Below are 26,853 nucleotides of genomic sequence, written 5' to 3'. Positions count from 1 at the left end.
GGTCACCTTATGACCTTATTCAGAGGAAGTCATCTGAATTTTTTTTAGAAAGGATTTTTTTTTTTCTTTTTTTTCATCATCTGAACGATTACCACTGATTTAAAAAACAGTGCAATCCATTGAATCCCTCTCAGTCTCTTTTTCATTCTCGCAAAATAAAAAAAAATGTTACTACTATGAATAAGGTCTATATGCTAGTGTAGTCCTAATGTTCATAAAATTAAGTTATAGCAGATTTAACACATTTAATATATACAGACATCGCACATTGTGAATTCGGTGACAGTAGGTTAAAAGTTCTGCTGCTGAATCAGTCTTTGCTCACTGAAATTCGATCTACTGCCCCCTGTGACCAAAGCTGGAAGTGTTGTTGACCAGTTTCCGGCCTAATAGTTCTCAGAGTGGTGCCAAAAGTGAGTTTTGAAGCAAGTTGTATTTTTGTTGGAAATGACTTAATACAAAGCCCAACCCTAAACCTAGCCGTAAAAAATGTAATTTAAGAACGTAACTGTAACCTCTGAATCCTGCTCACTATTGTTTATGTGAACGCAATTTTCCATGGTTTCCATGGGACGAGAACCCGTATCTTGTAATTTGAATTGATGAATAAATGTCTGATGTGCAATGGTGCTTGGCAGTAATTTGGCTGAATGGGTTCAATTTTAGGGCACATGGACATTACAAAAATTTGTTGACATATTTTCGTCCAGTGCATGCTCTAGACCAGTTTTTAACTAGTTTTGCTTCAGGACACATATATTTTTTTGGACAAAAACAGTACACAGTGACCAGAACACAGTACCAGAATATTTTATACAAAAAAAATTCAACAAATGCTTGATTTTAAAACAACTGTTCTTAATATTAAACATTAAAATATATTATTCTTAGTAGTAGTAGTAGTAGTAGTAGTAGTAGTAGTATCTTCTCTGCAAGTTAACCTGTATTTAAAGTTACAGCAAAATAATTTACTTCTTTGTATTTTGGATGAGGGTACTTCAGTCAACGTGTCCATGTTGGTATTTGCTTAATTTGGCTAGCTTCTAAAAAGTAACAGATGAATGTGTGCCAAAATACCGTAGAGCTTAATTAGATGCGTAGCTTTTTACATAAAGCTTTTTTCTCTTCCTTTTTAAAAATTATTCCATGTGTGCTTTTCAAGTATGCATGCTTATATGGTCAGTTGCATTTAATGTGTTATATTATTATTATTATTGTTATTATGGTTCATGACCCAACAGTTGAAAAGCACTGATCTTGAAAGAAAACATCCCTTCCCCTAAAATCACCTGTCTCTAGCTTTAGGCACATCATTGTTTTCCTGAGCTGTGATGTAAGATATATTCTGTTGTCTATTAAAAAAAGAGACCATATTAATGTGTCTGGCCCCCAACTTCCTGTTAAGTAGGAAATACTTTAACACAGGAATGCCATATTAATGGGATCTTAAATATGTTTAAACTCATACTCCTTGTGTAATTAATGGTTTCTACCCATCACCACAGCTGCATACTGCAGTGTGAACGATCCACCCAAAAACGGAGGGGTCATCAACAGGGCGAAGGACCAACCGGGCAGCAGACTCCAGTATTACTGCAATGCTGGATACAGACTTGTGGGGCACAGAAATGCCACTTGCAGACTTCATCCCAATGGCCTTTTCCAATGGGACAATCCAGCTCCACTATGTCAAGGTAATTTATGACTCTTTAATGATGTCCACTTAGTCAGTACTCACACACCACTCATTCAGATGTCAGGGAATCCGTTTTGGGGAAGCTACTTAGAAACTGTAGCTTGACCGGCTACAAGCTACTCATAATTTAATGTACATAGTTTAACTACAGTTGAGTAGTTTCACAGAAAGCTACTAAAAAAAGAGTGGCAATGTCAAGTTAATTTAGTTTGATTAATTATATGAAAATAACATGTTGGACCCACTTTATATTAACTGTCTTAAACTACTGTGTACTTAAGAATTTGATATGATGTACTTATTATATACATACATGTTGTTGCATTGTACTTACATTTAAAGTACCTGCATTAAATTGCATCAGTATGTTAACCTTACCCCTAATCCTAAACCTAACCCAACCCAAACCCTTACCCTAAACCTTAGTGTTAGTTCACCCAAAAATGAAAATCCTCTCATGGTTTTATTACCTTTAAGCCATGCCAGATGTGTATGACTTTCCTTCTTTCAGAAGAACTGAAATGAAGGTTTTTTTTTAGAAGCAAATTTAAGCTTGAAATATCCATGAGATACAAGTGAATGGGTGCCATGAGGCTGCTGGCTTTTTGATGGTCCAAAAAGTCATTTTTAGGCAGCATAAAAGTAATTCAGTCGATCAATTTATGTCTTCTGAAGCAAACCGATAGTTTGGTGTAAGAAACTATTAATTTTAAATTGTTGCTTTCGGCCAGTGCTGTATTGCTGTTTGAAATGACTTAACTCTCTTCTTTCTTCTCACTTGAACGTGCCATTGCGCTTACATACTGATGGGTCGACTGCTGGAAGGAAGTGATTTTTTTAAAGTTAATAAAGTTTTAGTGCATTAAGTTAAAGTATAGGAATTAAGTGCAAATCAAATGTTGCTCAACATTTTGAAAGATAGCTTTACAACAGTTGTAAAGGGCAACATCTCTTTGGAAACTAACCTACTTCCTCCGTGCATTCTCTACCGGTCGGATATTTAATTTTCCGGGAAAATGCATCATGTGTGTGAATAAATTAGTTTTGTTCCGTCCTCTATGATATATCACAATATCCAATTCCATTGCCAACCCCCGGGCTGAGGGATCGGTGAATATTCTTGCTTTAGAGATTTTGCATTGAAAATTGTATTAATTTATTTATTATGGCGACGTGTTGATGAGACGCACGAGTTGGATCCGCTGTAATTTGTAAAGAGATTTCTAAAATGTTATCCCCGTTTCATTCAAACTTTGACCAGAATTTGGTTCCTAAGTGAATGTTGCCTGAAATGTCACCTAAATTAGCAAAGCACAAGCCGAAAAAAGTAACAGATACTGTGTCGAACTCTGAGGGCCTGGAAGAATTATCACGTGTTGATTATGGCGAAGAGAACCTGTCCCCGAGTTATGGAGAACAAGCTAGCAGCTTCCATGCTGACACAAGTGATATCCTTCAAGCAATATATTCAGTGAGAGTCGACATGGCTTCTCAATTTGAAACCGTCCTTTCAGCTGTACAAGGGAAGTTAGAAGTTAGAAGTAAAGTAGTGTGTGGATTTGCTGGTGGTTCTCGGCAATTCACAGTTGTGGTGTTAAAATGGTTATATTGTTTGTTTGTAATTGTGTTGTTTTTCAGATGTACTTTTTATTGTCACAAAGCACAGGTGATTTTCGGTTTCAAAACCAGGGAGAGTACTGGATTATCTCATATTATTAGAAATTGCAGAGATTATTGGGGTTAAATTTACTTCTTGGAATTGTAGTGGGCTGCATACTCTTACTAAAATCAAACAAGTGATGACTAGGATAAAGCAGCTACAATCTAAAAAAAAAATTTTTTGGACAAGAAACGCATTTAATGTCTAAAGATATTTGTAGAATACGTAATAGATGGCCTGGTCAAGTGTTTTCAGCTTCATTTAGTTCTCAAGCAAGAGTGGTTATTACAACGATCCATAAATCAATTCCATTTCAAACAATAGTATAAATACTATAGTAACCTGTTTCTAACTTTATCCACCATTTCTGGGTTTTATATAATCGGTAGGGATTTCAGTTGTACACTGGACCCAACTGGAGATCGTTCTTCTGGCCTTGATCAGTCACATAGACACACCAGAAAGACACTTCATTATTTTATAAAGGATTAAACCTATTAGAATTATTGAACCAATTACATCCTAAGGATATTCAGTACTCTTGCTTTTCTAGAACACACCAGTCTTATTCCAGAATTGATTATATTCTTATTTCAGCTACACTAATGTCATATATTACTGATTGCTTTTATGATACAATAGTAATTTCAGATCACGCCCCTATATTATTCACTTACACTGATCCTAGGTTATTAGGCAATCCTCCAAAATGGAGATATCTCCCTAAATGGCTCCTAGATGGAGAATTTTGTGAATACATAACAGAACAGAAATATATTTTGATATTAATACTACACAAACCTCCACTTGTATCAGATGGGAAGCTTTTAGTGTTCATTAGAGGTGTTATTATAAGTGTCACAAGCAGTAAACCTGAAGGTTACAAAAAAGAAATAACTGCACTTGATACAAAAATCTTCTTGAAAAAAACTTATCATATAAAGATGATTTAATCATTCATCAAGAATTGTTAACTCTTAGAACTAAATATAATGAATTATCTGCCAAAAAAGCAGCCACCAGTCTTATAATGTTATGGCAAAATTATTATGATCAGTGTGAAAAAGCTGGGAAATTGTTAGCTTGGAGAATTAAACAAAAACAATCTGAAAGAATAATAAATTCTATTGAAGATGGCAATTTCACAACTGACCCGGTTAAAATAAACAATACTTTTTAAATATTTTTTGAGTCTTTATACACCTCTGAATATTTAAACAAAGGTGCACAAACAACATTTCTGTATAGTCTACCCATACCCACACTTTCTGAAGAGGCAAAATTGTCCCTGGAGATAGGTATAACAGAAGAAGAAATTATTGAGGCTATTGATAGCTTAACAGCCGGTCGAACTCCAGGGATAGATGGCCTTAATATAGACTTTTACAAGAAATTTAAAAGAAAACGTGTCCCACCAATTTTAGATATGTTTAAAGAATCCCTTGAAAATGTTGTACTCCCAGGCTCTTTAAGAAACGCTCTCATTACGTTACTTCCTAAGCCTAATAAATACTAAGTGCAAATTATTTCGGCCAATTTCATTACTTAATACAGATGTTAAGATATTGAGTAAAATGCTGGTTAGGAGGTTGGAGGCATTTTTACCCAATATAATAAATCGAGACCAAAACTGATTTATTAAGGGCAGGCAAGGTTTCCATAATGTTAGAACTTTGCTTAACATTTTACATCTTAAAAAGCGAGCTTCTGATACGGCCATTCTGTCCCTGGATGCTGAAAATGCGTTTGACAGGGTGGAATGGCCCTATCTATTTGAGGTACTGAAAAGATTTGGGTTTGGAGAAATTTTTCATAAATGGATTAAGATACTTTACACACTTCCTAGGGCTGAAGTACTCACTAATATTATTGTTTCCAGGGCTTTTAATATTCAAAGGTACTCTTCAAGGGTGCCCCCTTTCACCTCTCTTTTTTGTTTTAGCAATCGAGCCACTTGCCATAGCAGTAAGGTCTCATTGTAACATACTAGGCATCAGATTTATACATTTCTTTGTACGCAGACAATGTCATTTTATATCTATCAGGTTTGGCTCACTCTAAACCTTCCCTAATACAACTTCTTTCAATTTTTGGTAACTTCTCTGGTAATAAAATCAACCAGTCTAAATCATGTATTCTTTTATTGAATAAGGATGATAGTCAAATACCAGCTGCTACTGACTTCAAGGAAGAAGACTCTTTCACTTATTTAGGAATTAAAATCACAGCTAATATAGATGATATATCCTCGGCAAACTATCAACCCCTTTTAAATATCATCTCCAAATTCATTGACAGATGGCAAAGTCTACCCATATCGTTAATTGGACATATAAACGCAATACAAATTAGTGTTTTACCTAAAATACTATACCTTTTTCAAAATATTCCTCTGGGGGAGGGGGGGTCTTCAATTTCCTAATTTACAGTGGTATTATTGGGCAGCACAATTACAATCTATTTTGTACTATTTCTCTTCTGAAGCCCGCCCATCTTGGTTGGACATTTAATCTTTTTTTATAAGGTCAGAATGACCCCTTAATCTTTATCTTTATTCGATAGATAGAAAAACTCTCCGAAAAAAACAAGATATTGTATGTCTTAACCCTTTTCTCATTAATACAGTAAAAGTCTGGTGTGATATGCATAATTACTTAGATCAGGCAAATACTTGATCATGTTTTACCCCAATATAGGCAAAGGAGAGTTTCAAACCAGCCAGATTAGTCTCAGGATTTGAGCTATGGTATAATAAAGGGCTGCAAAAAAGTTAAGATTTTTTATAAAGGAAATGACTTGATATCCTTCGCAGAGATTGTAGCACATTCGATATTCCCAAAAAACATTTCTTTAAATTCCTTCAATTTAGGAGCTATGTTTCTTCTTACCAAGGTACAAAGCTTATAAAACCCATTAAGACTCCTATTGAAATTTTACTATCGAAATCACCCCAATCTAAAAGTTTAATATCGATGTTTTATAAAATGTTAGAGTCATACTCTAAAGAATCTTCAGAAGCCAAATTGATCTCCTGAAGTGAAGATTTAAAAATGAACATTTCTTTAGATATGTGGGAAAAATATGCATGAAAGCTCAATCTTAAATTAATACAGTACCAATGGATTATGAGAACGTATTTTACTGCAGTTAGGTTGAACAAAATCTGTCAAAACACAATATGTATGAAACAAAACACAAATGCATCAAATGCACAGTAGATAAAGGCCCACTTTTGCACTGCATGTGGAATTGTCCTAAGGTGCAGGAGTTTTGGAAAGAGGTAGTTTAAAAAAAAATTCAGATGGTATCTGTTAATCTCCCAATGAAACCAGAAATTTAAATTTTTGGAATTTTTCCTGAAAATATTGTATATGGTAGCAGCACTTGTAAAGTCATTGACATGTGTATACTTCAGGCAAAGCGTCTAATATCTATGTATTGGAAGAAAGTTGAAAAGCCATCTATCTTACAGTGGATCAATAATATGTCCTTTTGTTTGTCGATGGAAAAGATTACATATATTCTGAAAGGTAAACTTTACCTTTTTTGAGTATATTTGGAAACCCTTTATATCCTTTATTTCAAACTCAGATTTTAATAATATAATGAATGAGGTTGAAAGGGATAAATAAAACAGTTTTATAGATTTTATTACTACTAAATCATTGGTAATTTAATAATCTACTATTTTTCCTAAATTACCCCTTTTTATATCATGATTTGCCACTCTTGTATGCATGACTATTTCCAACTCTTCTGCCCCCCTTTTTTTTTAATTTTATTTATTGTTATTTAATTATTTATTTATTTTTTCTTCTCAGTGTGTTATAATAATAATAAAGGAAAAACAACAACTAACATAAGTATTACTGTTATGTAAAAGAGATCTAACTACTTTTAATTGACAGTATTGTTGTAATACATTGGCATAATTTGTTTCATCTCAATAAACAATCTGTAAAAAAAAAGAAAAAAAAGAACAAAGTGATAAAAATAATTATTTATATATATATATAATTAACCACCTTTCCATTTACCGTCAGGCAAGAATCCGTCTAAACATGCAGGCGGAAAATTACTTATACAAATGAAGACATAAAAACAATAATGTAAAAATAATAATTATAATGATGAAAATAATTACTGAAATGTAAATCATGGTTTGAGGTGAACGTGTTTTTGTATTATTTTATGTTTTAATCAGATGTATAGGCTGCAGAGTTGCTTTCACAATGAACTGCTCTGTGGAAATAAAGTGAACTGAACTCAAAACACCTCTTAACTGAGATGTCTGAGGTCATTTGCAGCACTCATAGACGATACTGTTCTTGCAAAAAATAAAAATCAGAAAATAGACACAAAGAAAGAGTGAGAACCCTTTACATGTACATGTTCCATGAGACTGCACTCCTCTGAACAAACAGCACGTCATTCATGCGCATAGACGGCTTTTCTGTCAATCTAATAAAGTTTGTTTCTTCAAGTGCGTATCTGTGTCTCTATGGGCAAATTATTTGTAACATTGATTTGTTAATGATAATAGCCTTACAATAATATTAAGAATAATTTAATGCATTAATGGGAAAACAAGCCAAATATAATCTTGACATTGTCATAGGGATCAGCTACTGTCGATCACTCTGACCATCATCGATCCCCGAGATCATCGTCTGTCAGGACAACCCTTGTCTAAATGCTTTACTTGTCCACTAGTCCAATGAACATGATATCATTTAAGACTAAACAGTCCTTTGTGGAGCCTTTCTCACTTAATATTGATATATGGAATGAATTGAGATTCATTTGATTAAGTAATCGGCACATGATGTAATTAATTCGATTTAAATTTCAATCGATTGGCAGCCCTACTACAATGACAAGGAAAAGTATGTGAACCCTTTGGAATTACAGGCATTTAGTATAAATGTGTCATAATATCTGATTTGATCTTCATCTAAATTACAATAATGAACAAACACAATCTGTTTTAACTAACAACACACAAATTATTTTATTGTTCTTGTACATGTTTAATAGATAATTCAAACGTTCACAGTGTAGGTTGTAAAAAAACCCAGGTAAATGACAGAAGATAATTAATGTCAGGAGTTGGCAAGCCTGGCATGCAATTAATGAAAAAAGTTTGGAGGTGTGGGTTAGAGCTACTTTGGCTTTTAAAAACCACTCAAACATTTTGAGTTTGCTATTCACATGAAGCATCTGCTGATGTGGACCATGCTTCAATAAAAAATATCTCAGATGGCCTATGATCAAGATTTATTGCTTTGCATGAAGCTGGATAGGGTTAAAATTTATCTAAAATTACTTAGATATTTATATGTCCACAGTTTGACAAATTGTCTTTAAATGGAGATGATTTAATACTGTGGCTACTCTCCCTAGAAGTGGCCATCCAGCCAACGTGACTCAAAGGGCACACCGCAGAATGCTCAATGAGATAAAGAAGAACCCTAGAATGACAGCTGAAGACTTGAATGAATCATTGGAAGTGGTTAACATCTCTGTTCATGAGTCTACTATAAGGAAAACATTATACCAATTTCAATGATTCCTTCAAGACTTCAGCTGTCATTCTAGGGTTCTTTTTACATGAACTGTTCAAATAAACCGATGCACTACTAGAGTGAATCAGACTTTCCGAGTTTAGGAATGTGTTTTTCTTGATTGCACTAGCAAACTCTGCTATTAAATACAAATACAAGCAATGCAAAGTGACAATGCACAATGTGTCTGTGTGTTATTTGGTGACAGTAATGTGTCACGTTTAATATGTTTGGTCATGTTTTGTGTTCATGTTTTTTATTTTGGTTTTTGATTTCCTGTTTTATAGTCATGTATTTCCTGGTCATGTGGTTATCCTGTTTTCCTCCATGTTCATGTGTCTTGTTTTCATTGGTTTATTGTCTGGTTAACTCGTTATCAGTTCTAGTTTTTCATTGGTTTAAGTTTATTAATCTTGTTATCTGGTTTATAGTTCTGTCTGTTCATTGGTTGTCTTGTTACCCTGTTCCATGTATTTAAACCCATATGTTTGCCATGCTCCTTTGTCAGGTATTGTTAATGTTTCATTGTTTGGTAAATCAAGTCAAGTCAAGTCAAGTCTGGTCAAGTCCATGTTTTTTTTAATGGTTTTTGGATTACATGTTTATGAATAAACTACGCTTGGGTTCTTCACATCATCATCTTCGTCTGCTTGTCATTGTCAAGCTACATGACACAATGGTTAATCCTGCTTTGGCTTTGGTTAGTGGAGCAAAAATAGGCAAAATAACTGACCGTATTGTGTCTAAATGTAAGTTATTTGATGTTAACTACATGTTTATAGTAGTTCTGTTGTATAAAAGCAAAGTTTGCAGCCTCATCCCGATGGCTGAATCACAGCCATGCTGAAATCAGTATAATTTCAACTGTAGTATTTCTTAATTCTCATGCTACACTTTTATGCAAATGTAGTTACTCCCCAACACTCCTGGGTATTGTCTTGAAAAGCAGGCCCACCTCCTTGCATATGACAGAATGTGTCATCTCGCAGGACGCTCAAAAGGGCCTCCTCACTCCCAGTCGCTTTTATTCCATTAAACACTCCCGTCAAAGAGTGTGCAATAAGATTGCTCGTGTCCTTTGTCCCAATGTCATAATGGGTGACTCTTCAGTCACACTAAGACGGAAATGTAATTTAATTTGTTTGACGTGTCACTGGTTCTCGTCATATCATTGTTCTTTCCTCCCCCTCTGCTCACTCCACTTTTATTGAGGTGCTAATTTTATCCTTCAGCCTACGTGCCGCTTTGTCGGCCCATTCTCCATTGCTCCTTTTTGCACTTCTTTCCCTCGTGTCTGTTCCGAACGTCAAAGAAAGCGGTCTCTCCTGGAGGTTCACTGCACGTTCATTAGTGAGCGGGTCATCTGCGGATCAGACGTTACTTGCATAAAAATAGTGAGGAATGAACTGTATGAAGGGATAATTTTTCCAGCTGTTATTTGTGAGAGAGGTTATTTAAATCCATTGGAATTACAGTATATTAAAGATGAGGAATTAAGAATTTCAGCAAACAGATTCTTGCCTTATAGCTCGATTCTACATACATTTATAAAAACTTTCTTACAAAAACATGTCCAGGTCACATTTCACTTGCAGATTAAAAATATGAAAATAATGGTCTATTATTAGAAGCATTGTGACATTTATTTTGATGTTAAAAGATAAAAATCATGTATAAGTCATGGGTTTGGAACTTTTACCATTAAAAATCTAATTTGATCTAAATTGACTGTCATTTTCAATATTACAGGCAGTACAACACACACTATCATGATGTATACACACTTTAAAATGAAAATAATATCTAATTGTTTGCATTACAGTAATAAAAATTCGAGTTTTGCGCTATGGTCATGTGAATTGACAAGAAAAGTCACAATGAAAACAAATCTTAATGGTTCATAAAATAGGCCCCATTATCTTTAACCCTTGAACACTCTTCATTTTAGACTCACACTTTTATTGTTCACAGTCAAATTTAACCGAAATCAATAAATGTGTTTTAATTTTTATTTAGTTTATTTATTTGTTTATTAAATAACACTTACTTCAATACAGTACAACTAAAGTTGTGTATTTTGGGGGGATTTTATGCTATTTGTGATCTTATCTACATTTCAATTTCGCAAAAACACTATTATTTAGCATATGCAAATAAGAAAATTTATGTTCATTGCACTACAGTAAAAAGTTACACTTCTCTAAGTTGATAATGTGTCGTGTAATGTGTTGTGATGCAAAAATATTATCATTTGTATTTCAAAAAAGTGAGATATTTTAGTATTTTATGTATTGGCCTGTGTGTGTGTTGGGGGGGGTGGGTGGTTTACGAGGACATCTTTTTTGGTTACAAACTGGTAATTTCAAGGGTATTATGCTATAAATGTGGTTTATGAGGACATTTTTAGTGCCCCCATAATTCAGATCGCTTAAAAATCATTCGTAAAAATCAAATCGTTGATTTTTTTCTGAGGGTTAGGTTTAGGGGTAGGGTTAGGGGATAGAATATAAAGTTTGTACAGTATAAAAATCGTTATGTCTATGGATAGACCTCATAATGATAGCCCCAAGAACGTGTGTGTGTGCGTGCGTGCGTGTGTGTGTATGTGCATGTGTGTGTGTGTGTGTGTGTGTACATGCGTGTGTGCGCAAGTGCATGTATTCTGCATTGTGGATGTGTTATAGTCTCACCCCTTCCATTCTGAATTATTGATATAATTTACAAAATGTGTTATATTCTTGCCCATTTTTGACCTATGTTTGGTCAAATTTGACCACAAAAAACATAAGTGTTGCTTTTATTGTCATGTGACTTAAATTCATGGAGTGAGTGTGAGTGTGAGTGTGAGTGTGAGTGTGTGTGTGTGTGCGTGTGTGTGTGTGTGTGTGTGTGTGTGTGTGTGTGTGTGTGTGTGTGTGAGCGTGTATTTATCACTTTGTGGGGACCAAATGTCCCCATAAGGATAGTAAAACCTGAAATGTTTGACCTTGTGGGGACATTTTGTCGGTCCCCATGAGGAAAACAGCTTATAAATCATACTAAATTATGTTTTTTGAAAATGTAAAAATGCAGAAAGTTTTCTGTGAGGGTTAGGTTTAGGGGTAGGGTTAGGTTTAGGGGATAGAATATAAAGTTTGTACAGTATAAAAACCATTATGTCTATGGAAAGTCCCCATAAAACATGGAAACACTACATGTGTGTGTGTGTGTGTGTGTGTGTGTGTGTGTGTGTGTGTGTGTGTGTGTGTGTGTGTGTGTGTGTTCAGATGCAGTATTGCATTTTTATTAAATAAAAGAAGATGACCGAGCATTGCACAAGGGTTAAGCAAAATATAAGTTCTTATTCCTTTCTTTTGACTTTGGGGTGAAATATTACATATTATTGACATGTTTCATGAGATTCACCTTTCACTAGCTAATGTCAGCATGTAAGATTGTAATACATGACAGTTTGCAAATAGTAATTGTTATATACAGACACAAGTGCTTCCTCTTGAAATTTTATTTATGGGTTTTTACTGTATAGGACATTAGAGAGAGATGGGGAATGGGATCAGGTCATATAACTCTTGTATGTCATGAGTGTGGGCATTACCTACTGTGCCACTGCTCCGATCACAGCCAACTTATATATGACAGCTCTAACTATTATGTTAAAAAGTTCTAATGCAAAGTCACTTCTGACTGCTGCCCAAAAAAGTTGTCCAAGGCTGCACTTAAGTACTCATTTCAATTGAGGACATTTCACAAAGACGCCAGCCAAAGTTGACACACATTCAGTAATGCACAAAAATGTGACACAGAATCTCATTAATCATAATCAGACAAAGGTAAATTACATCATTCCAAGGACTGGAGGTTACAGAATTAATATACTTTTACCATTCCACCCCACTTAGGATAGCCCTGACTCTGCCTCCTTTGGGACAAAGGCCATCTAGAATGGGTGATAATTAAAGGCAATAATTTCTCTAAGTGGTAGGAGTGATCCATGCAGTCTGCTGATCCATGCAGTTTGCCAACAGGTCAAACAGAGGTAGAATAGGGCTTGAGACCTGATTTTTATTCAGGTAGTGATCAGTTAACTTGGAAGCGCTTTAATTGGTATCATTGCTTTTCCCTGAATGAAACAAACATCTGGTTGCTTTTGTGTGCCTGAAGTTGTTTAAAAGAATCCACCTTCTTTTTATTGTTTAAAAGAGTCAGTTTCACATATGAATGGTTGCATGTAATTGAGGTCTAATACCTGACCCGAGAACGACAGGACCTGACAAACTTGGGTTTCAAGTCCAGTTCACAAGTATGTCAGAATATAGGTCTTATGGCACCTATTAAGTGGTTTGGGGTTCAGTTTGATCACTGTGCACACCTTTAACATGTATTTTAATATGAATCACTGTGTGTACACTGTTTACCATGTGTCCACATTTTCTGCATTGACTGTTGTTTGTTTGATTGGCAGCTGTATCTTGTGGCGTGCCGGAGTCTCCTGCTAACGGCTCGTTTCACGGCTTCCAGTACACAGTGGGAAGTACGGTGCAGTACCAGTGCAAGGAGGGCCACATGCCTGAAATGGGTAGCCTTCTCAAGGCCGTCTGCCTAGAGGACGGCACCTGGAGCAACACCGCGCACCCTCCCCGCTGTTTACGTGAGCATATCAAGCCCTCTGTTTCTATGCCAACAGCATGTTAAAATCTCCCGTCTCATTGAACCGCTGCAGTCAGCTTGTTTTCTCAGCCAGTTCCCCCTCTGAGAGTAATGTAAGGCAGGTAATTGGCAAAATTAACAATAATGACTTGATTTTTTGTGGTTTGGCAACTCAAACAAGACAAATGGTATGATGTGGCATGTCCCCCTTCAGACCTGAATTACTATTAGCCCACATGGCCGAATAAAGTGCCCCCAGCCAAATAACCATGTATTATGCCTTCAGAGGTCAGAGCAAGAGATGCTCATTATGCTCTATGCTGCAATAGTGTGGCAGGGCTGAGGGCGGGGCCGGGTCGTGACCCTACACACCCGGTCCCGTCCTCCGCCCTGCCACAAATAGATAATGTGATTTAATGTTATGATATTCCTCCTCATCAACTGCAAGCAGAAAGTATGAGTCTTCTGCCCCGCAACATAACACTGTGTCAAGATTTGTGTAATATCTATCTATCCATCCATCCATCCATCCATCCATCACCCCTTGAAATAATTTGCAACACCTTAGCTACAACCAGTACACATTAGTAACTGCCCTGCAACACTCTAGCAACTGTCTAGAAATGGCTTAGCAGCAAGCCTGAACACCCTTGCACCAAGCTAGCAGCACACCTAGAAAAAGTCTTGAAACACCTTAGCAACAACAAAGAACTCACTAGTAACACCTTACAACTACCTAGAAACCACCTAGCAGTGACCTAGCAACCAGAAAGAACACCCTAGCAACAAGCTAGCAAACTACCCTAGAAACTGCCTTAGCAACAATCCAGTACACACTAGTAATTGCTTTCCAACACCCTAGCAACAGTCTAAAAATGTAATAGCAACCAGTCAGAACACCCTAGCAACAAGCTAGCAACACCTCAAGAAACTGCCTTGCAACACTCATCTAACTTTCAGTCAAGGTTTTGTCAAGCTGACATCAAAGTTCGTCTTGACCAACTTTCCTTTCTTTTTTAAAGTTATGATATTCCTCATCATCAGACAAAAGAAGACAAGATTAGGCTTCTGGTCCATTACATAGCATGTCAAGGTGTTCTTTTATTCTGGAGGTTTGAGATAATAGTATGACATATTCACAATGTCTGTGACAAGCTCAAGCTGTATCATATGTTTGTAATAACTTAAACAAGCACAGGCCGAGCAACATAATCCTTCGTCATGTAGAACACGGAGAGAGAACATTATGTGCCATAAAGGCAGGGGAAGGATACTTAAGATCAAGTTTGGCATTCTGGATGACATATCATCTTTTTTCTTCAAATTATTATGTAACCACATCTATTACAGCTGTTTTGAATCTGTGCTGTTGTCCAATCAAAAGACCATCTGTTCCATGCTGCCTACAATATTGTTACTCCAAAACCTTATGTTTCCACTTCAGTTTGCAACCACATTCATATAATCAAATCTTGAATATGAGAATATGAAATAAAGATTGTTAACACTGTGGCACTTTCAAAACCTTGCCCTCTTTGTTTAAATGGTCCAAAAACAGTGGCATGACTTTTGAGTGGGACTACCTGTTTGGCCGAACAATACAAGACATGGGAATTTTTGGGAAACAGGTTTGGACACAGACTTTAGTTCCATTTGGTGTCTCGAGAAGAGCAGAATTTACACACTTCACCAAAATTTCATTGCAAAACATTAGGCAAAGTCTTTAACAGTGACACTAAAATGTACTTAACTATCCTGAAAATAAGGTCACAATGCAAAAAATAGAGCCTTCATTTTTTTTATGCAAAATATCATTTCATATTGTTTAATTCATATGGGGTTATATATAGCCAGGACATTTGCTTGACAGGTTTTGTCAAAATCATCCACTTCACCTTTATTGAAGCCTGATATAATGGATCTTAAATGTGAATTGTGTAATTTCAACGACACTAGCATCATCAAACAGAATTGCAATTTATTTGAGTGGCCCGACTTGGCTTTGTTATGCTGGGTGTGGAAGCAGGACAAGACAGACAGAGGTGCGGATCCAAACGCGGTATTTTATTTAAGATAAACAAATAAGAAACAAAAGGTAAACACAAAGAAAAGTCCACGAGGGGAAAACAGGAAACTGATGCACAACGAAACAGATATAAACACGATGAAACAAACTCTGAACTCGGGTAGGGAACACGGACCAGGCTTGACAACATGCAAGAAACGAAACATTACCAAACAACGACCGACAGAGAGTGAACAAACAGACAGGGTTTAAATACACAGACAAAGTGGAGACTGAACGAGACACAGGTGAAAACAATGATGAGTGCAGGCAGTGGGGGAGGCCGGGAATTGTGGGAAGTGTAGTTTAACACACGGAGAGTGAGACTCAGGGCGGACAACAGGGAAACCATGACATGGACCGGGATCGGTGACGGGTGAGATGGAAAATACGGAGCGGACAACAAGGAAACGTGAAATAAATGTGATAGTGAAACCGAGAACAAAGGGCAGACAACACAGGAACGTAACAGGCTTGACATAGCAAGATTGTCTTAACCAATGGCGTCAACCTACAATTGGCATTCTTATAGTTGTCTCTGAATATTAAAGCTGTGAAATCTTTTTTTTTTAACATTGGTAAAAATGACAAACATCATTGAGATATGATTGAGATATACATGATTCCTTCAAGCTCTAGTTATTCTAGTTCCAGGAAATGCATTGTTATGGATTTCCATTAATGCATTCTTTGTGTTTTGTCCTGCAGCGGTGCAGTGTCCTAACATTGAGAGCATGCTCTCTGAACACATGGTGTGGTGTCTCATCTCGGGCTCGCTCAATGAGTTTGGCGCCCGAATAATGCTGAGCTGCTCCGCTGGCTACTATCTAGGGGGCAGGAGGATCATTAAGTGCTTAGCTAATGCAACCTGGGAAGGGCTAGAGGACAAGTCCACCTGCAAGAGTAAGAACCACACATGCACACACACACACGCATTTACAAAAGACAGATGCATTAAAGAAATTGTTCAACCAAAAATAAAAAGAGTTGTCATCATGTACCCTCATGTCTTTTTTCGATCCTGTACTATTTTTCTTCTTCCATTAAAAACACACAATGAGATGTTACACAGAATTTCCAAAAATGTATTTTTGCACTGAAACTTCTGTTTCTGTTATACATAAAGTGGATGGTTATTTGTAAAAGCACCATCAAATTATGATAAAAGTAGTCCATATGACTCTTGGCGCTTCTGAAACCACACAATGGCTTTTGAGGAACAGACCAAAATGTACTGTTATTCCCAGAAAATCTTCATTCGCACTTGTGTTTGACTCGTGTCAAGGAAAGTTTGACATTATTGACACTGTACACTTAAAGAAATAGTTAAACAAAAAATGACAATTATTTTACTTAAATGAAATGAAAAATAATTTACTCACCCTCATACCATCCCAGATGTGTATGACTTTCTTTCTTCTGCTGAACACAACGAATATTTTTTGAAGAATATTTCAGCTCTGTTGGTCATACAATGCAAGTGAATGGGTGCCAAAAATCACATAGGTCACGTAAAAGTAATCCATATGACTCCAGTGGTTAAATCAATGACTTCAGAAGCAATATGATAGATGTGGTGAGAAACAGATCAATATTTAAGTTTTCCAACCTGCTCAGTCAATCTCCGCTTTCTCAACTTTCACTTTTACATTCTTTTTCTTGTTTTTGGTGATTCAAATTCTTCATGCATACGCCCCCTACTGGGAAGATAGTCTAGCAAAAATTGACTTAAACATTGATCCTATTTCTCACACAAAACTATTATATCACTTCTGAAGACATGGATTTAAGCACTGGAGTCATATGGATTACTTTTATGCTCCCTTTATGAGATATTTGGGGTGTCAAAATGCTGGTACCCATTCACTTGCATTGTATGGACCTAAATACATCTCCAAAACGGTTGGTCAAGATTACAATAAAATAATATATTTCAAATCAACGCTAAAATCTGGCAACACTGGTATCACAAATTCTTCTTTACCTCTGATTACACAAAAAAATAAAATTTTGTACAGCTAATGTGCTTGAGCATTGTGAAGTTGTTTGACAGGTGATGTCTGTACCTAAAAGGTGATTGGATCTTTTACCTATAAGGCGGGACTTTCTTTCTACATCCATTGACCATTGTTGATTCCAATTTCTCCCATTCGTTTTAAAGCATTAGTAGATCGATTTGCTTCAGTAGACATTCATTGAGTTGTGTAGATTACATTTATGCTGCCTAAATATGACTTTTGGATATTCAAACATCCAGCAGCCGGATGGCACCTGTTTACTTGCAATGTATGGGCATTCAGAGCTGAAATGTGTTTTAAAAATCATCACTTCGGTTCTGATGAAGAAGGAAAGTCAAACACATTTGGGATGGCATAAAGGTGAGTAAATCATGAGAGAATTTTCATTTTTGGGTGAAGTAACACTTTAATAGAAGTTGCCCTTCTTTGCTGAATAGTCTCTGGTGCTATATATTGGAGGATGCTGCAGACCACCGTTATCTGACAAACTTTGGCGTCACTGACTACTGTTATCCAGACAACCGAATCATCTCTTTAAAATGCTGAAAGTGCACTTGACCACACCATGCATCTGGATATATGCCAGGTTATAATGCACTTCTCCATCAACTGATCATTATTTGATGAGTTACTGCTGATATTATGGATAGAAAATGCACACAAACATCTCTTTAATAAAATTAATTTAACCGCCTGCTTTCATCGGGCGGAATAGCGCAATGTTAATTGCATCAGGCCATTTTTGTGAATGAAGCACAGTCTAATAAAACTAATTTAAATAGAAAGGAGGAAAGGAATGACAATGACTTAAATACTTTAAGACAAAGTGCAATTTTAGCACTGATTGTGCCAGCTTTAACTAGATTGTGGGTGATTAGTGAATAAGACGCTGGGTTTTGTGCTAAAATACCACACATAAAATTGGTGCAACTGTTTAGTGAATTCTCCCCTCTGTGTTTATAAAGAATCAGTTGAGTCAATAATTCAATGACTCACTCATAACATAATAATTGCGTATTTGTCGCCACCTACTGGAGAAAATATGTAATCTGCAGATATGGTCACTGAACAAATCAGTGAATGACATCAAAATGAACTACAAAACAACCCAACACACTATTTGTAAAGCCACGAACACAGACAAGTGGAGTGATACAAATAGCGAGGTGTCCCAGTTTTTTTTTTTTTTTCGTTTAAACATTTTAGCATAACGATTTAAATTTCAGTCTGTTCCTCACACAATTATGTGGTTTCAGAAAAGTTGGGAATGTAGCGCACATGTCACGTGGACAACTTTAATGATAAGTTTATGGCCCTTTTTTGAGCTTGGCAGTATAAATCACCATCCATTTTTTTGTATGGAAAAGAGCAGCTTGGACATTCTGCCAAACATCTACTTCTGTGTTTCACAGACAAGAGACAATACAAAATAAAGGGTTGGGATTAACCAGACCCCACAAAAAATGCAGATTAAAGGGAATTGTGAATTACGCTCTTGGGATTTGACACAAAGATCACTGTGTTAATTACTCAATATCCTTCATTGTCAGCTAATGAAACAAATTCATTAGGGCAGCTATTATGTCTGAAATCCAGCCGCTCTCTATACTACATCCCGTTTATTTCTCCACTGATCCAAGTGTAATCCTCTGGATTTAGAGTGCACGCGTAAAACGCCATCCACTGCTGAGTCAGTTCTGATCAGGGCGGTTGCTACCGCAGGGATGGACTGTGTAAACAGTAGCAGTGATTAAATGCTTTCACTTATTCGAGGTCAGAGAGCACATGTAAATACTGCAATCAGAGACATCTTAGTTTTTAATGGATTTACGCACCAGTGGTGAGTTTGATGAAAACATGCGTCTCTACGGTGTGACTTGATGTGTGTGCTAATTGTTAATGAAAGGAACCGATGTGAACAGCTGGGGCTTAAATTGTAACTGCACTTCTTAATACATCATATAAATAAATGTGTGTGTGTGTGTGTGTGTGTGTGTGTGTGTGTGTGTGTGTGTGTGTGTGTGTGTGTATGTGTGTGTGTGTGCATTGTTTTAAATTTGCATAATGTGTAGTACACATGAATGATACCTCAGATTGTGTGGCTTGTTGAAGAGAGGTGTGCTACTACTTTTAAGGTCAGCTATACAATTTTTGTCTTGTGGACAAAATTCATATTCCATAGACTTACAGTGAAGTGGGGACTTCATTTCTAGGTGCTACAATACGACTATGGGGTGGGCTCTTTTGACTTGGGCCACTTAGCAACCACCCAGAACACCCTGGCAACCACATAACAAAGCACTAAAACACACATAACACCTTAGCAACCATATAGCAACACCTTGGCAACCTCCTAAACACCCCATACCTGATTAATTACATTCTATACTCTATGTGATTTACGTATAATGCATGTTCATAAAAGGTCACATACTTGACAAACATGCAAGATATATTTCAAAGTACTACAAAAATGTCCCTTTTCATATGTGTAGCATTTATTTTCCCAAATACTTGTGGCATTGAATACAGTATGTACATAGTTTTCCATTATAACTGTGTGTTTTACACATATAAGCACCACTGACATTTCTATATATCTTGTTTAACATATATATTTCTGGATTTTGCAAACAAATATTAAAGAGCATTGATATTCATTATTGCATGCATTCATATTTTTAATAAGGGCCATTGACAACAGTGGCCTTATTTAATTATTTTATAATCATTATACATTATACATACTACTAGCAACTACATGGAATATTTGCACTTTTAAAAGTGTATTTGTCACACCACAGGACTGAATTTGATCATTTATTATGCATTTGTTAATTTATTTATTAATGCCACTGTTGGATTTAATCAAATGAAAAGGCTAAAATGTAAATAACAATTGTGAAAATATTTATTTCAAGCAACTCCTTCAACTACAATTATTTCAAAAATCCTATGTCAAAAAGGGTAATAATACAGAATGAATTTGTGTGTCCAAACTATTCACTGGTACTGCATCAGTAGCCATGACTCCTTTGAGTGGGCTATTGTGTCAGCAGTCATCATGTGACCTTTTTTTTTAAAGACAGACAGACTCTGTGCATTAAAGATTACATTGACTTTGTTCCCTGCAGTGATCTCCTGTGGAGAGCTTCCATCTCCTCCTAATGGCAAGAAGATGGGCACCCTGACTAGCTTTGGCGCCACAGCTATATTCATGTGTAACACAGGGTACACATTAGTTGGCTCACACGTGAGGGAGTGTCAGGCCAATGGCCTTTGGAGTGGAGTCGAGACTAAATGTCTGGGTATGTAGCCTCTTTTAACATGGCTTATGTAACTGGATGTAATTTATTTCGGAGCCATTAATGTCTAATGTAAATAGTTTATTTTGGTTTGCATAATAGGTCTGTTTACTGGACGGAAAAACACTTAAGTTTTCCTTTGTTATTTTATTATCGCTATAGTTCTACTTGTTGGACAGCACTATGCACAATGGGATTTCCAAAAGTGTTGGTTCATTCAACCAATTACAGCCCTATAACAAAACTCTAAATTGCAGAATCTCACGTATCCAGGCTTTTTGTCTATGGACAGGAATCTTACAGATTTTAACGATTCCAGAACCACTAATTACAACATTACTTATAATTTTTAACTTTAACTACAAGTTGTCATATCAAAAACCATCCAGCAATTGCTCTGATTTACACCTCACGAGCTTTAAGTACACGTAACACAGTAACACTTCTTGCTTGGTTCATTTCAAGTCGGATGAGAGTCTGTCTGATAAGAGTAATTTGTTCTGGACAAAGCACTGTACGTTTTGCAGAGTAGATTCAAAAGAACCAGCTCATAAGAGTCATTCTTCAGGGAATCAGGCTACACTTGTCAAGTTGTGTTTTTCACACCATATATTCTAAAGCACTGGCTCTTAAGAGTCATTTGATTGAGAATTAATTACACTGGTCGCGCTGTATGTTTTGCGCTGTAGATTCAAAGAAACAACTTATTAAAATAATTCGTTCGGGAATCGGACTACACTGTTCACACTGTATGTTTCACTGTTTAGATTCAAAAGAACCAGCTCATAAGAGTCACTTGTTCAAGAATCGGAATGCACTGGTTGTGCTGTGTGTTTCATGCTGTAGATTCAAAGAAGCAACTTATTAAAGTCATTCGTTCGGGAATCGGACTACACTGTTCACGTTGTATGTTTCAATGTTTAGATTCAAAAGAACCAGCTCATATGAGTCATTTGTTAGAGAATCGGAATACACTGGTTGTGCAGTGTGTTTAATGCTGTAGATTCAAAGAAGCAACTTATTAAAGTAATTCATTCGGGAATCGGACTACATTGTTCACGCTGTATGTTTCACTGTTTAGATTTATAAGAACCAGCTCATATGAGTCATTTCTTAGAGAATCGGAATGCACTGGTTTTGCTGTGTGTTTCATAATGTAGATTCAAAGAAGCAACTTATTAAAGTCATTCGTTCGGGAATCGGACTGCACTGTTCACGCTGTATGTTTCATTGTTTAGATGCAAAAGAACCAGCTCATAAGAGTCACTTGTTCGAGAATCGGAATGCACTGGTTGTGCTGTGTGTTTCATGCTTTAGATTCAAAGAAGCAATGAGTACTGATTATTTTACATAGAGTATATAACTCAGATATTAAATGAAAACATATATATAAAAGAAAGTGTTAATAATAGCTCCTTAATTGTAGATAGGCAGTTCCTTAAGCAAACAGCAAAAGAAACCAAAGTGAAATATTCCAGTGTGAGACGATCAGCATTGACCCTTACACACATCACTTGCTGCTTGACCAAACAGCACTGAGGGCATTTATCAAAATATCAAGCAGTGTCTGTGAGAGATATCTCTGGAAAAAGCACTCGAGCTTCAGCCCCTGTAAAACTCCTAGTTTGAATTTGTGTTTATTGAGAAGCAGGGTTACACAAGACTTTGTGTTGATTGTGATTAATGTAATACCGCTTTTTGCTTCTTTCTGTCAGCTGGTCATTGCGATTCTCCGGATCCAATTGTTAATGGACACATCAGTGGGGATGGATCCAGTTATAGGGACACTGTTGTTTATCAGTGCAACCTGGGCTTTCGACTCATTGGGACGTCAGTTCGAATATGCCAACAAGACCACAGGTGGTCAGGACAAGCACCAGTGTGTGTTTGTAAGTGTCTTTCCAAATCACTTTTAAACTTTCGAAGAAATGTGTATTAAAGGAATAGTTCACCTAAACATGGACATTCTGTCATACTTACTTACCCTCATTTTATTTAATTATTTTTTTCTTTGTAACATAAAAGTAGAAAGCTGTTGTCAAGCTCCAAAAAGGGCAAAACACACTGAAAACCTGTATGGTTTTAGAAGACGTGGAATATAGTGTTCATGGAGTATGGTCATAATATGATTGTAATAAGTTATATGGACTGCTTTTACGGTAATTTAATTGTGCTTTTTTGGTGTTATTTGCCCTTTGTTTAGCTTGACAGATGTTGTTGCTGTATGGAAAAAGCTGCATAGAGATACTCAAGTTTTGTGTTCACTATTCCCTTCTTCACAGCCATAACCTGCGGCCATCCTGGAAACCCTGCTCATGGTCGAACAAATGGCAGTGAGTTTAATCTTAACGACGTGGTGAACTTCACCTGCAACACAGGCTATTTGTTGCACGGTGCATCCAGATCGCAGTGTCGAATGAACGGACAGTGGAGCAACCCACTTCCTGTGTGCAAGGGTACGAAACTACATTTTACCAAAACGTTTTCTAACATTTACTGTATAGTGAAGGCATTCAGAGCAGGGTCAAACTAAATTTGGAATTAAGAAATGGTTCCAGGGCCTGGGTATTGACTGAGTGACTCTAGCCAGGTTTCCTAAGCAACCAAATTGGCCGGTTGCTAAGGAGGGTAGAGTCACATGGGGTAACCTCCTCATGGTCACGATTAGTGGTTCTCACTCTCAATGGGGCACATGGTAAGTTTTCATGTATAGCATGCTGGGAGTCTCCGCGGTGTCATGCACATCTAGCCACATGATAAAATGCGCGGACTGACTGTCTCAGAAGTGGAGGGGACTGAGACTTGTCCTCCGCCACCCGGATTGAGGTGAGTAACCACGCCACCACGAGGACCTACTAAGTAGTGGGGATTGGGCATTGGGCATTCCATTGGGCATTCAGTCCTTGAGTTGGAATTGGAATTGAATTGGCTATGCCCTGCACGATGTTGAATTGGAATACGAATTGGGATGACAGGAAAATAAATGTACTGAATTGCAATTTAAAAAAATTCAACACAGTCAAACACAGGAATTTCATGAGTCCAACATAAGCATGTGACGGTATCAAATTTTCATGTCACGAGAATTACTGAAGCTTTTATCACTGTATACGGTATTATCACAGTATTGAATTACATTACAAAAACTAGTTGAATGATAAACAAATGTTATTGTTGTTCCCTTAATAACAAGTTTAATGACTTTTTCAATACCAAACTAGCCTTTTAAATGAACAGATAACATGAACTTTTAAAAGAACCCATAACATTTAAAAAAAACACCATCAATGCCATAGATACATAGCCAAATACAGTATAACTTTCAGTAGATGTATTCATATTTAGATTATCACTATACCATGGGACCACTAGTCATTACAGATCAGAACAAACCAACAACTTATCTTGTTGAGGCTATACAGTAGCCTATACAGTAGGTGGCCTTTCAAACATGGTTATTAATACCATTTGTGGTGTATTTGACAGCATGTCTATACACTGAAACAAGGTAAATCAGTTCTAGTGAAAATACTAAACCAGTACACTTGAAATCAACGTAGTACATTAATGTTTGAGAAGTGAACATATTTATAGTGCGCAAATTTCCAGTAATATTTAACACAGTCACCAAAAAGCTTTGAAAGCAAATTTTGCATGTCATTCGGAAATCAAGGTGCCAGAGTCTGGAGGAAGACTGGGGAGAAGGAAATGCCAAAATGCCTGAAGTCCAGTGTCAAGTACCCACAGTCAGTGATGGTCTGGGGTGCCATGTCAGCTGCTGGTGTTGGTCCACTGTGTTTTATCAAGGGCAGGGTCAATGCAACTAGCTATCAGGAGATTTTGGAGCACTTCATGCTTCCATCTGCTGAAAAGCTTTATGGAGATGAAGATTTCATTTTTCAGCACGACCTGGCACCTGCTCACAGTGCCAAAACCACTGGTAAATGGTTTACTGACCATGGTATTACTGTGCTCAATTGGCCTGCCAACTCTCCTGACCTGAACCCCATAGAGAATCTGTGGGATATTGTGAAGAGAAAGTTGAGAGACGCAAGACCCAACACTCTGGATGAGCTTAAGGCCGCTATCGAAGCATCCTGGGCCTCCATAACACCTCAGCAGTGCCACAGGCTGATTGCCTCCATGCCACGCCGCATTGAAGCAGTCATTTCTGCAAAAGGATTCCCGACCAAGTATTGAGTGCATAACTGAACATAATTATTTGAAGGTTGACTTTTTTGTATTAAAAACACTTCTTTTATTGGTCGGATGAAATATGCTAATTTTGTGAGATAGGAATTTTGGGTTTTCATGAGCTGTATGCCAAAATCATCAGTATTAAAACAATAAAAGACCTGAAATATTTCAGTTGGTGTGCAATGAATCTAAAATATATGAAAGTTTAATTTTTATCATTACATTATGGAAAATAATGACCTTTATCACAATATGCTAATTTTTTGAGAAGGACCTGTATTTGTAGTCATTATTCGTTATTATTATTTTGTTTGCCAAATAGAAAATTATTAGACTTCTGTTTTGTTTACCCTTACAAAAAATTTACCATTTCACTACAGTAATACTGGAGTGGTGGTGGCGTAGTGGGATAAAGCACATAACTGTTAATCTGAAGGTCGCTGGTTCGATCCCTACAGCCACCATCATTGTGTCCTTGAGCAAGACACTTAACTCCAGGTTGTTCCGGGGGGATTGTCCCTGTAATAAGTGCACTGTAAGTTGGATAAAAGCATCTGCCAAATGCATAAATGTAACCATGTGGTTACTACTACAATATTACTGTAGTAAATCAATGGGTTCAGTGGTATAGTAACTTCATGTTAAATATGTATTTAAATTAATAATAGTCATTATTGTTCCTTTTATTATGCTACTATGGAAATTGTTAATACTTTATTATTATTCTAAGTAATAAACTAATTCATAACATGTAATAAACTGTTAAGCATTAATATGAGTGTAGTAATATTCACATTAACACGTTATCTTGTATTACCATATATAGCCTACATTTTTTTTTTATTATTATTATTTATTTGTATACTATTATGTGCTTTTCTGTGTAGAGTGAAATAGTTTTCCTACTTAGAAATATAAATGATTTGATATCACGAGAGAAAGGCACCACAGAGAGCAGTAAAGTTTTGAACGAGTCTTTGATGTCACAACCACTTGTCTGCTTGTATTTTTCAGTATTTATGAATGTTAAGATGAGTGGAAGAAGAAATAGTTTCCATCCTGCACAAGTATTTGCTAATATAGCCTAATCCATTTTATTTCACTTTGAAGCTTATGATTATTGTTTGTGGTAACCAAAAAATAATACCCCTAGTTAAAAAATGTATTATTTAGAATCCATATTTTTGTGTGAGGATCGATATTTTTGATACAACATCAGTATCGGAAGTATTGATGCTTTTAGCATCGATCTGCCCATCCCTAACTCTCAGCAGCACCATACTTGCTATTAGTGGTGGTTATTTTGATTAATCTCAGTGACTTTGTGACTTCACTCCATTCACCAAAAAGATCTGTTTAGAATTGATTAGTTCATTGACCTGTTCTGCAAATCACACCTTTGCGCCTGTAGATGGTGCCAAATGATACAAATTTATGAACGAGTATTTAAAATGAACCAAAAGCCAAAAGTCATTCACGACGGGAACATGTCTAATTATTTTCATTAACGTTTGCGTCAACACACACTAATGAACTGCAGGTGGTTTAAGCATCATAAGTATTCCCCACAAATGACAACAGAGCATCATATTGTGAACTGCTGAGCACAACTTTTTTTATCGAGCTATACAAAAAAAGACAACAATACTAGCCTAAAAAATTATTATGAGCTTCATTAATACCTATTTGTCATTATAATGT

At 36.4% G+C, this 26,853-nt stretch overlaps 1 protein-coding gene across 1 annotated transcript in view; it reads left to right on the top strand.

Moving 5' to 3' along the window:
* Positions 1-26,853, top strand: part of LOC127660590 (CUB and sushi domain-containing protein 1-like) — a 524,643-nt gene that overhangs the window by 450,357 nt on the left and 47,433 nt on the right. Inside the window, exons 48-53 of the mRNA XM_052150909.1 lie at positions 1,506-1,694; positions 13,383-13,568; positions 16,341-16,535; positions 20,785-20,958; positions 22,671-22,844; positions 23,238-23,411. Of these exons, the coding sequence (XP_052006869.1) occupies positions 1,506-1,694; positions 13,383-13,568; positions 16,341-16,535; positions 20,785-20,958; positions 22,671-22,844; positions 23,238-23,411 (1,092 nt within the window). The remainder of the gene's footprint in view (positions 1-1,505; positions 1,695-13,382; positions 13,569-16,340; positions 16,536-20,784; positions 20,959-22,670; positions 22,845-23,237; positions 23,412-26,853) is intronic.

Source organism: Xyrauchen texanus, chromosome 20 (assembly GCF_025860055.1).
Source record: "Xyrauchen texanus isolate HMW12.3.18 chromosome 20, RBS_HiC_50CHRs, whole genome shotgun sequence".
Lineage (NCBI taxonomy): Eukaryota > Metazoa > Chordata > Actinopteri > Cypriniformes > Catostomidae > Xyrauchen > Xyrauchen texanus.
Note: the sequence above shows the minus strand (reverse complement) of the source record. Positions and strands in the feature narration are given on the sequence as shown.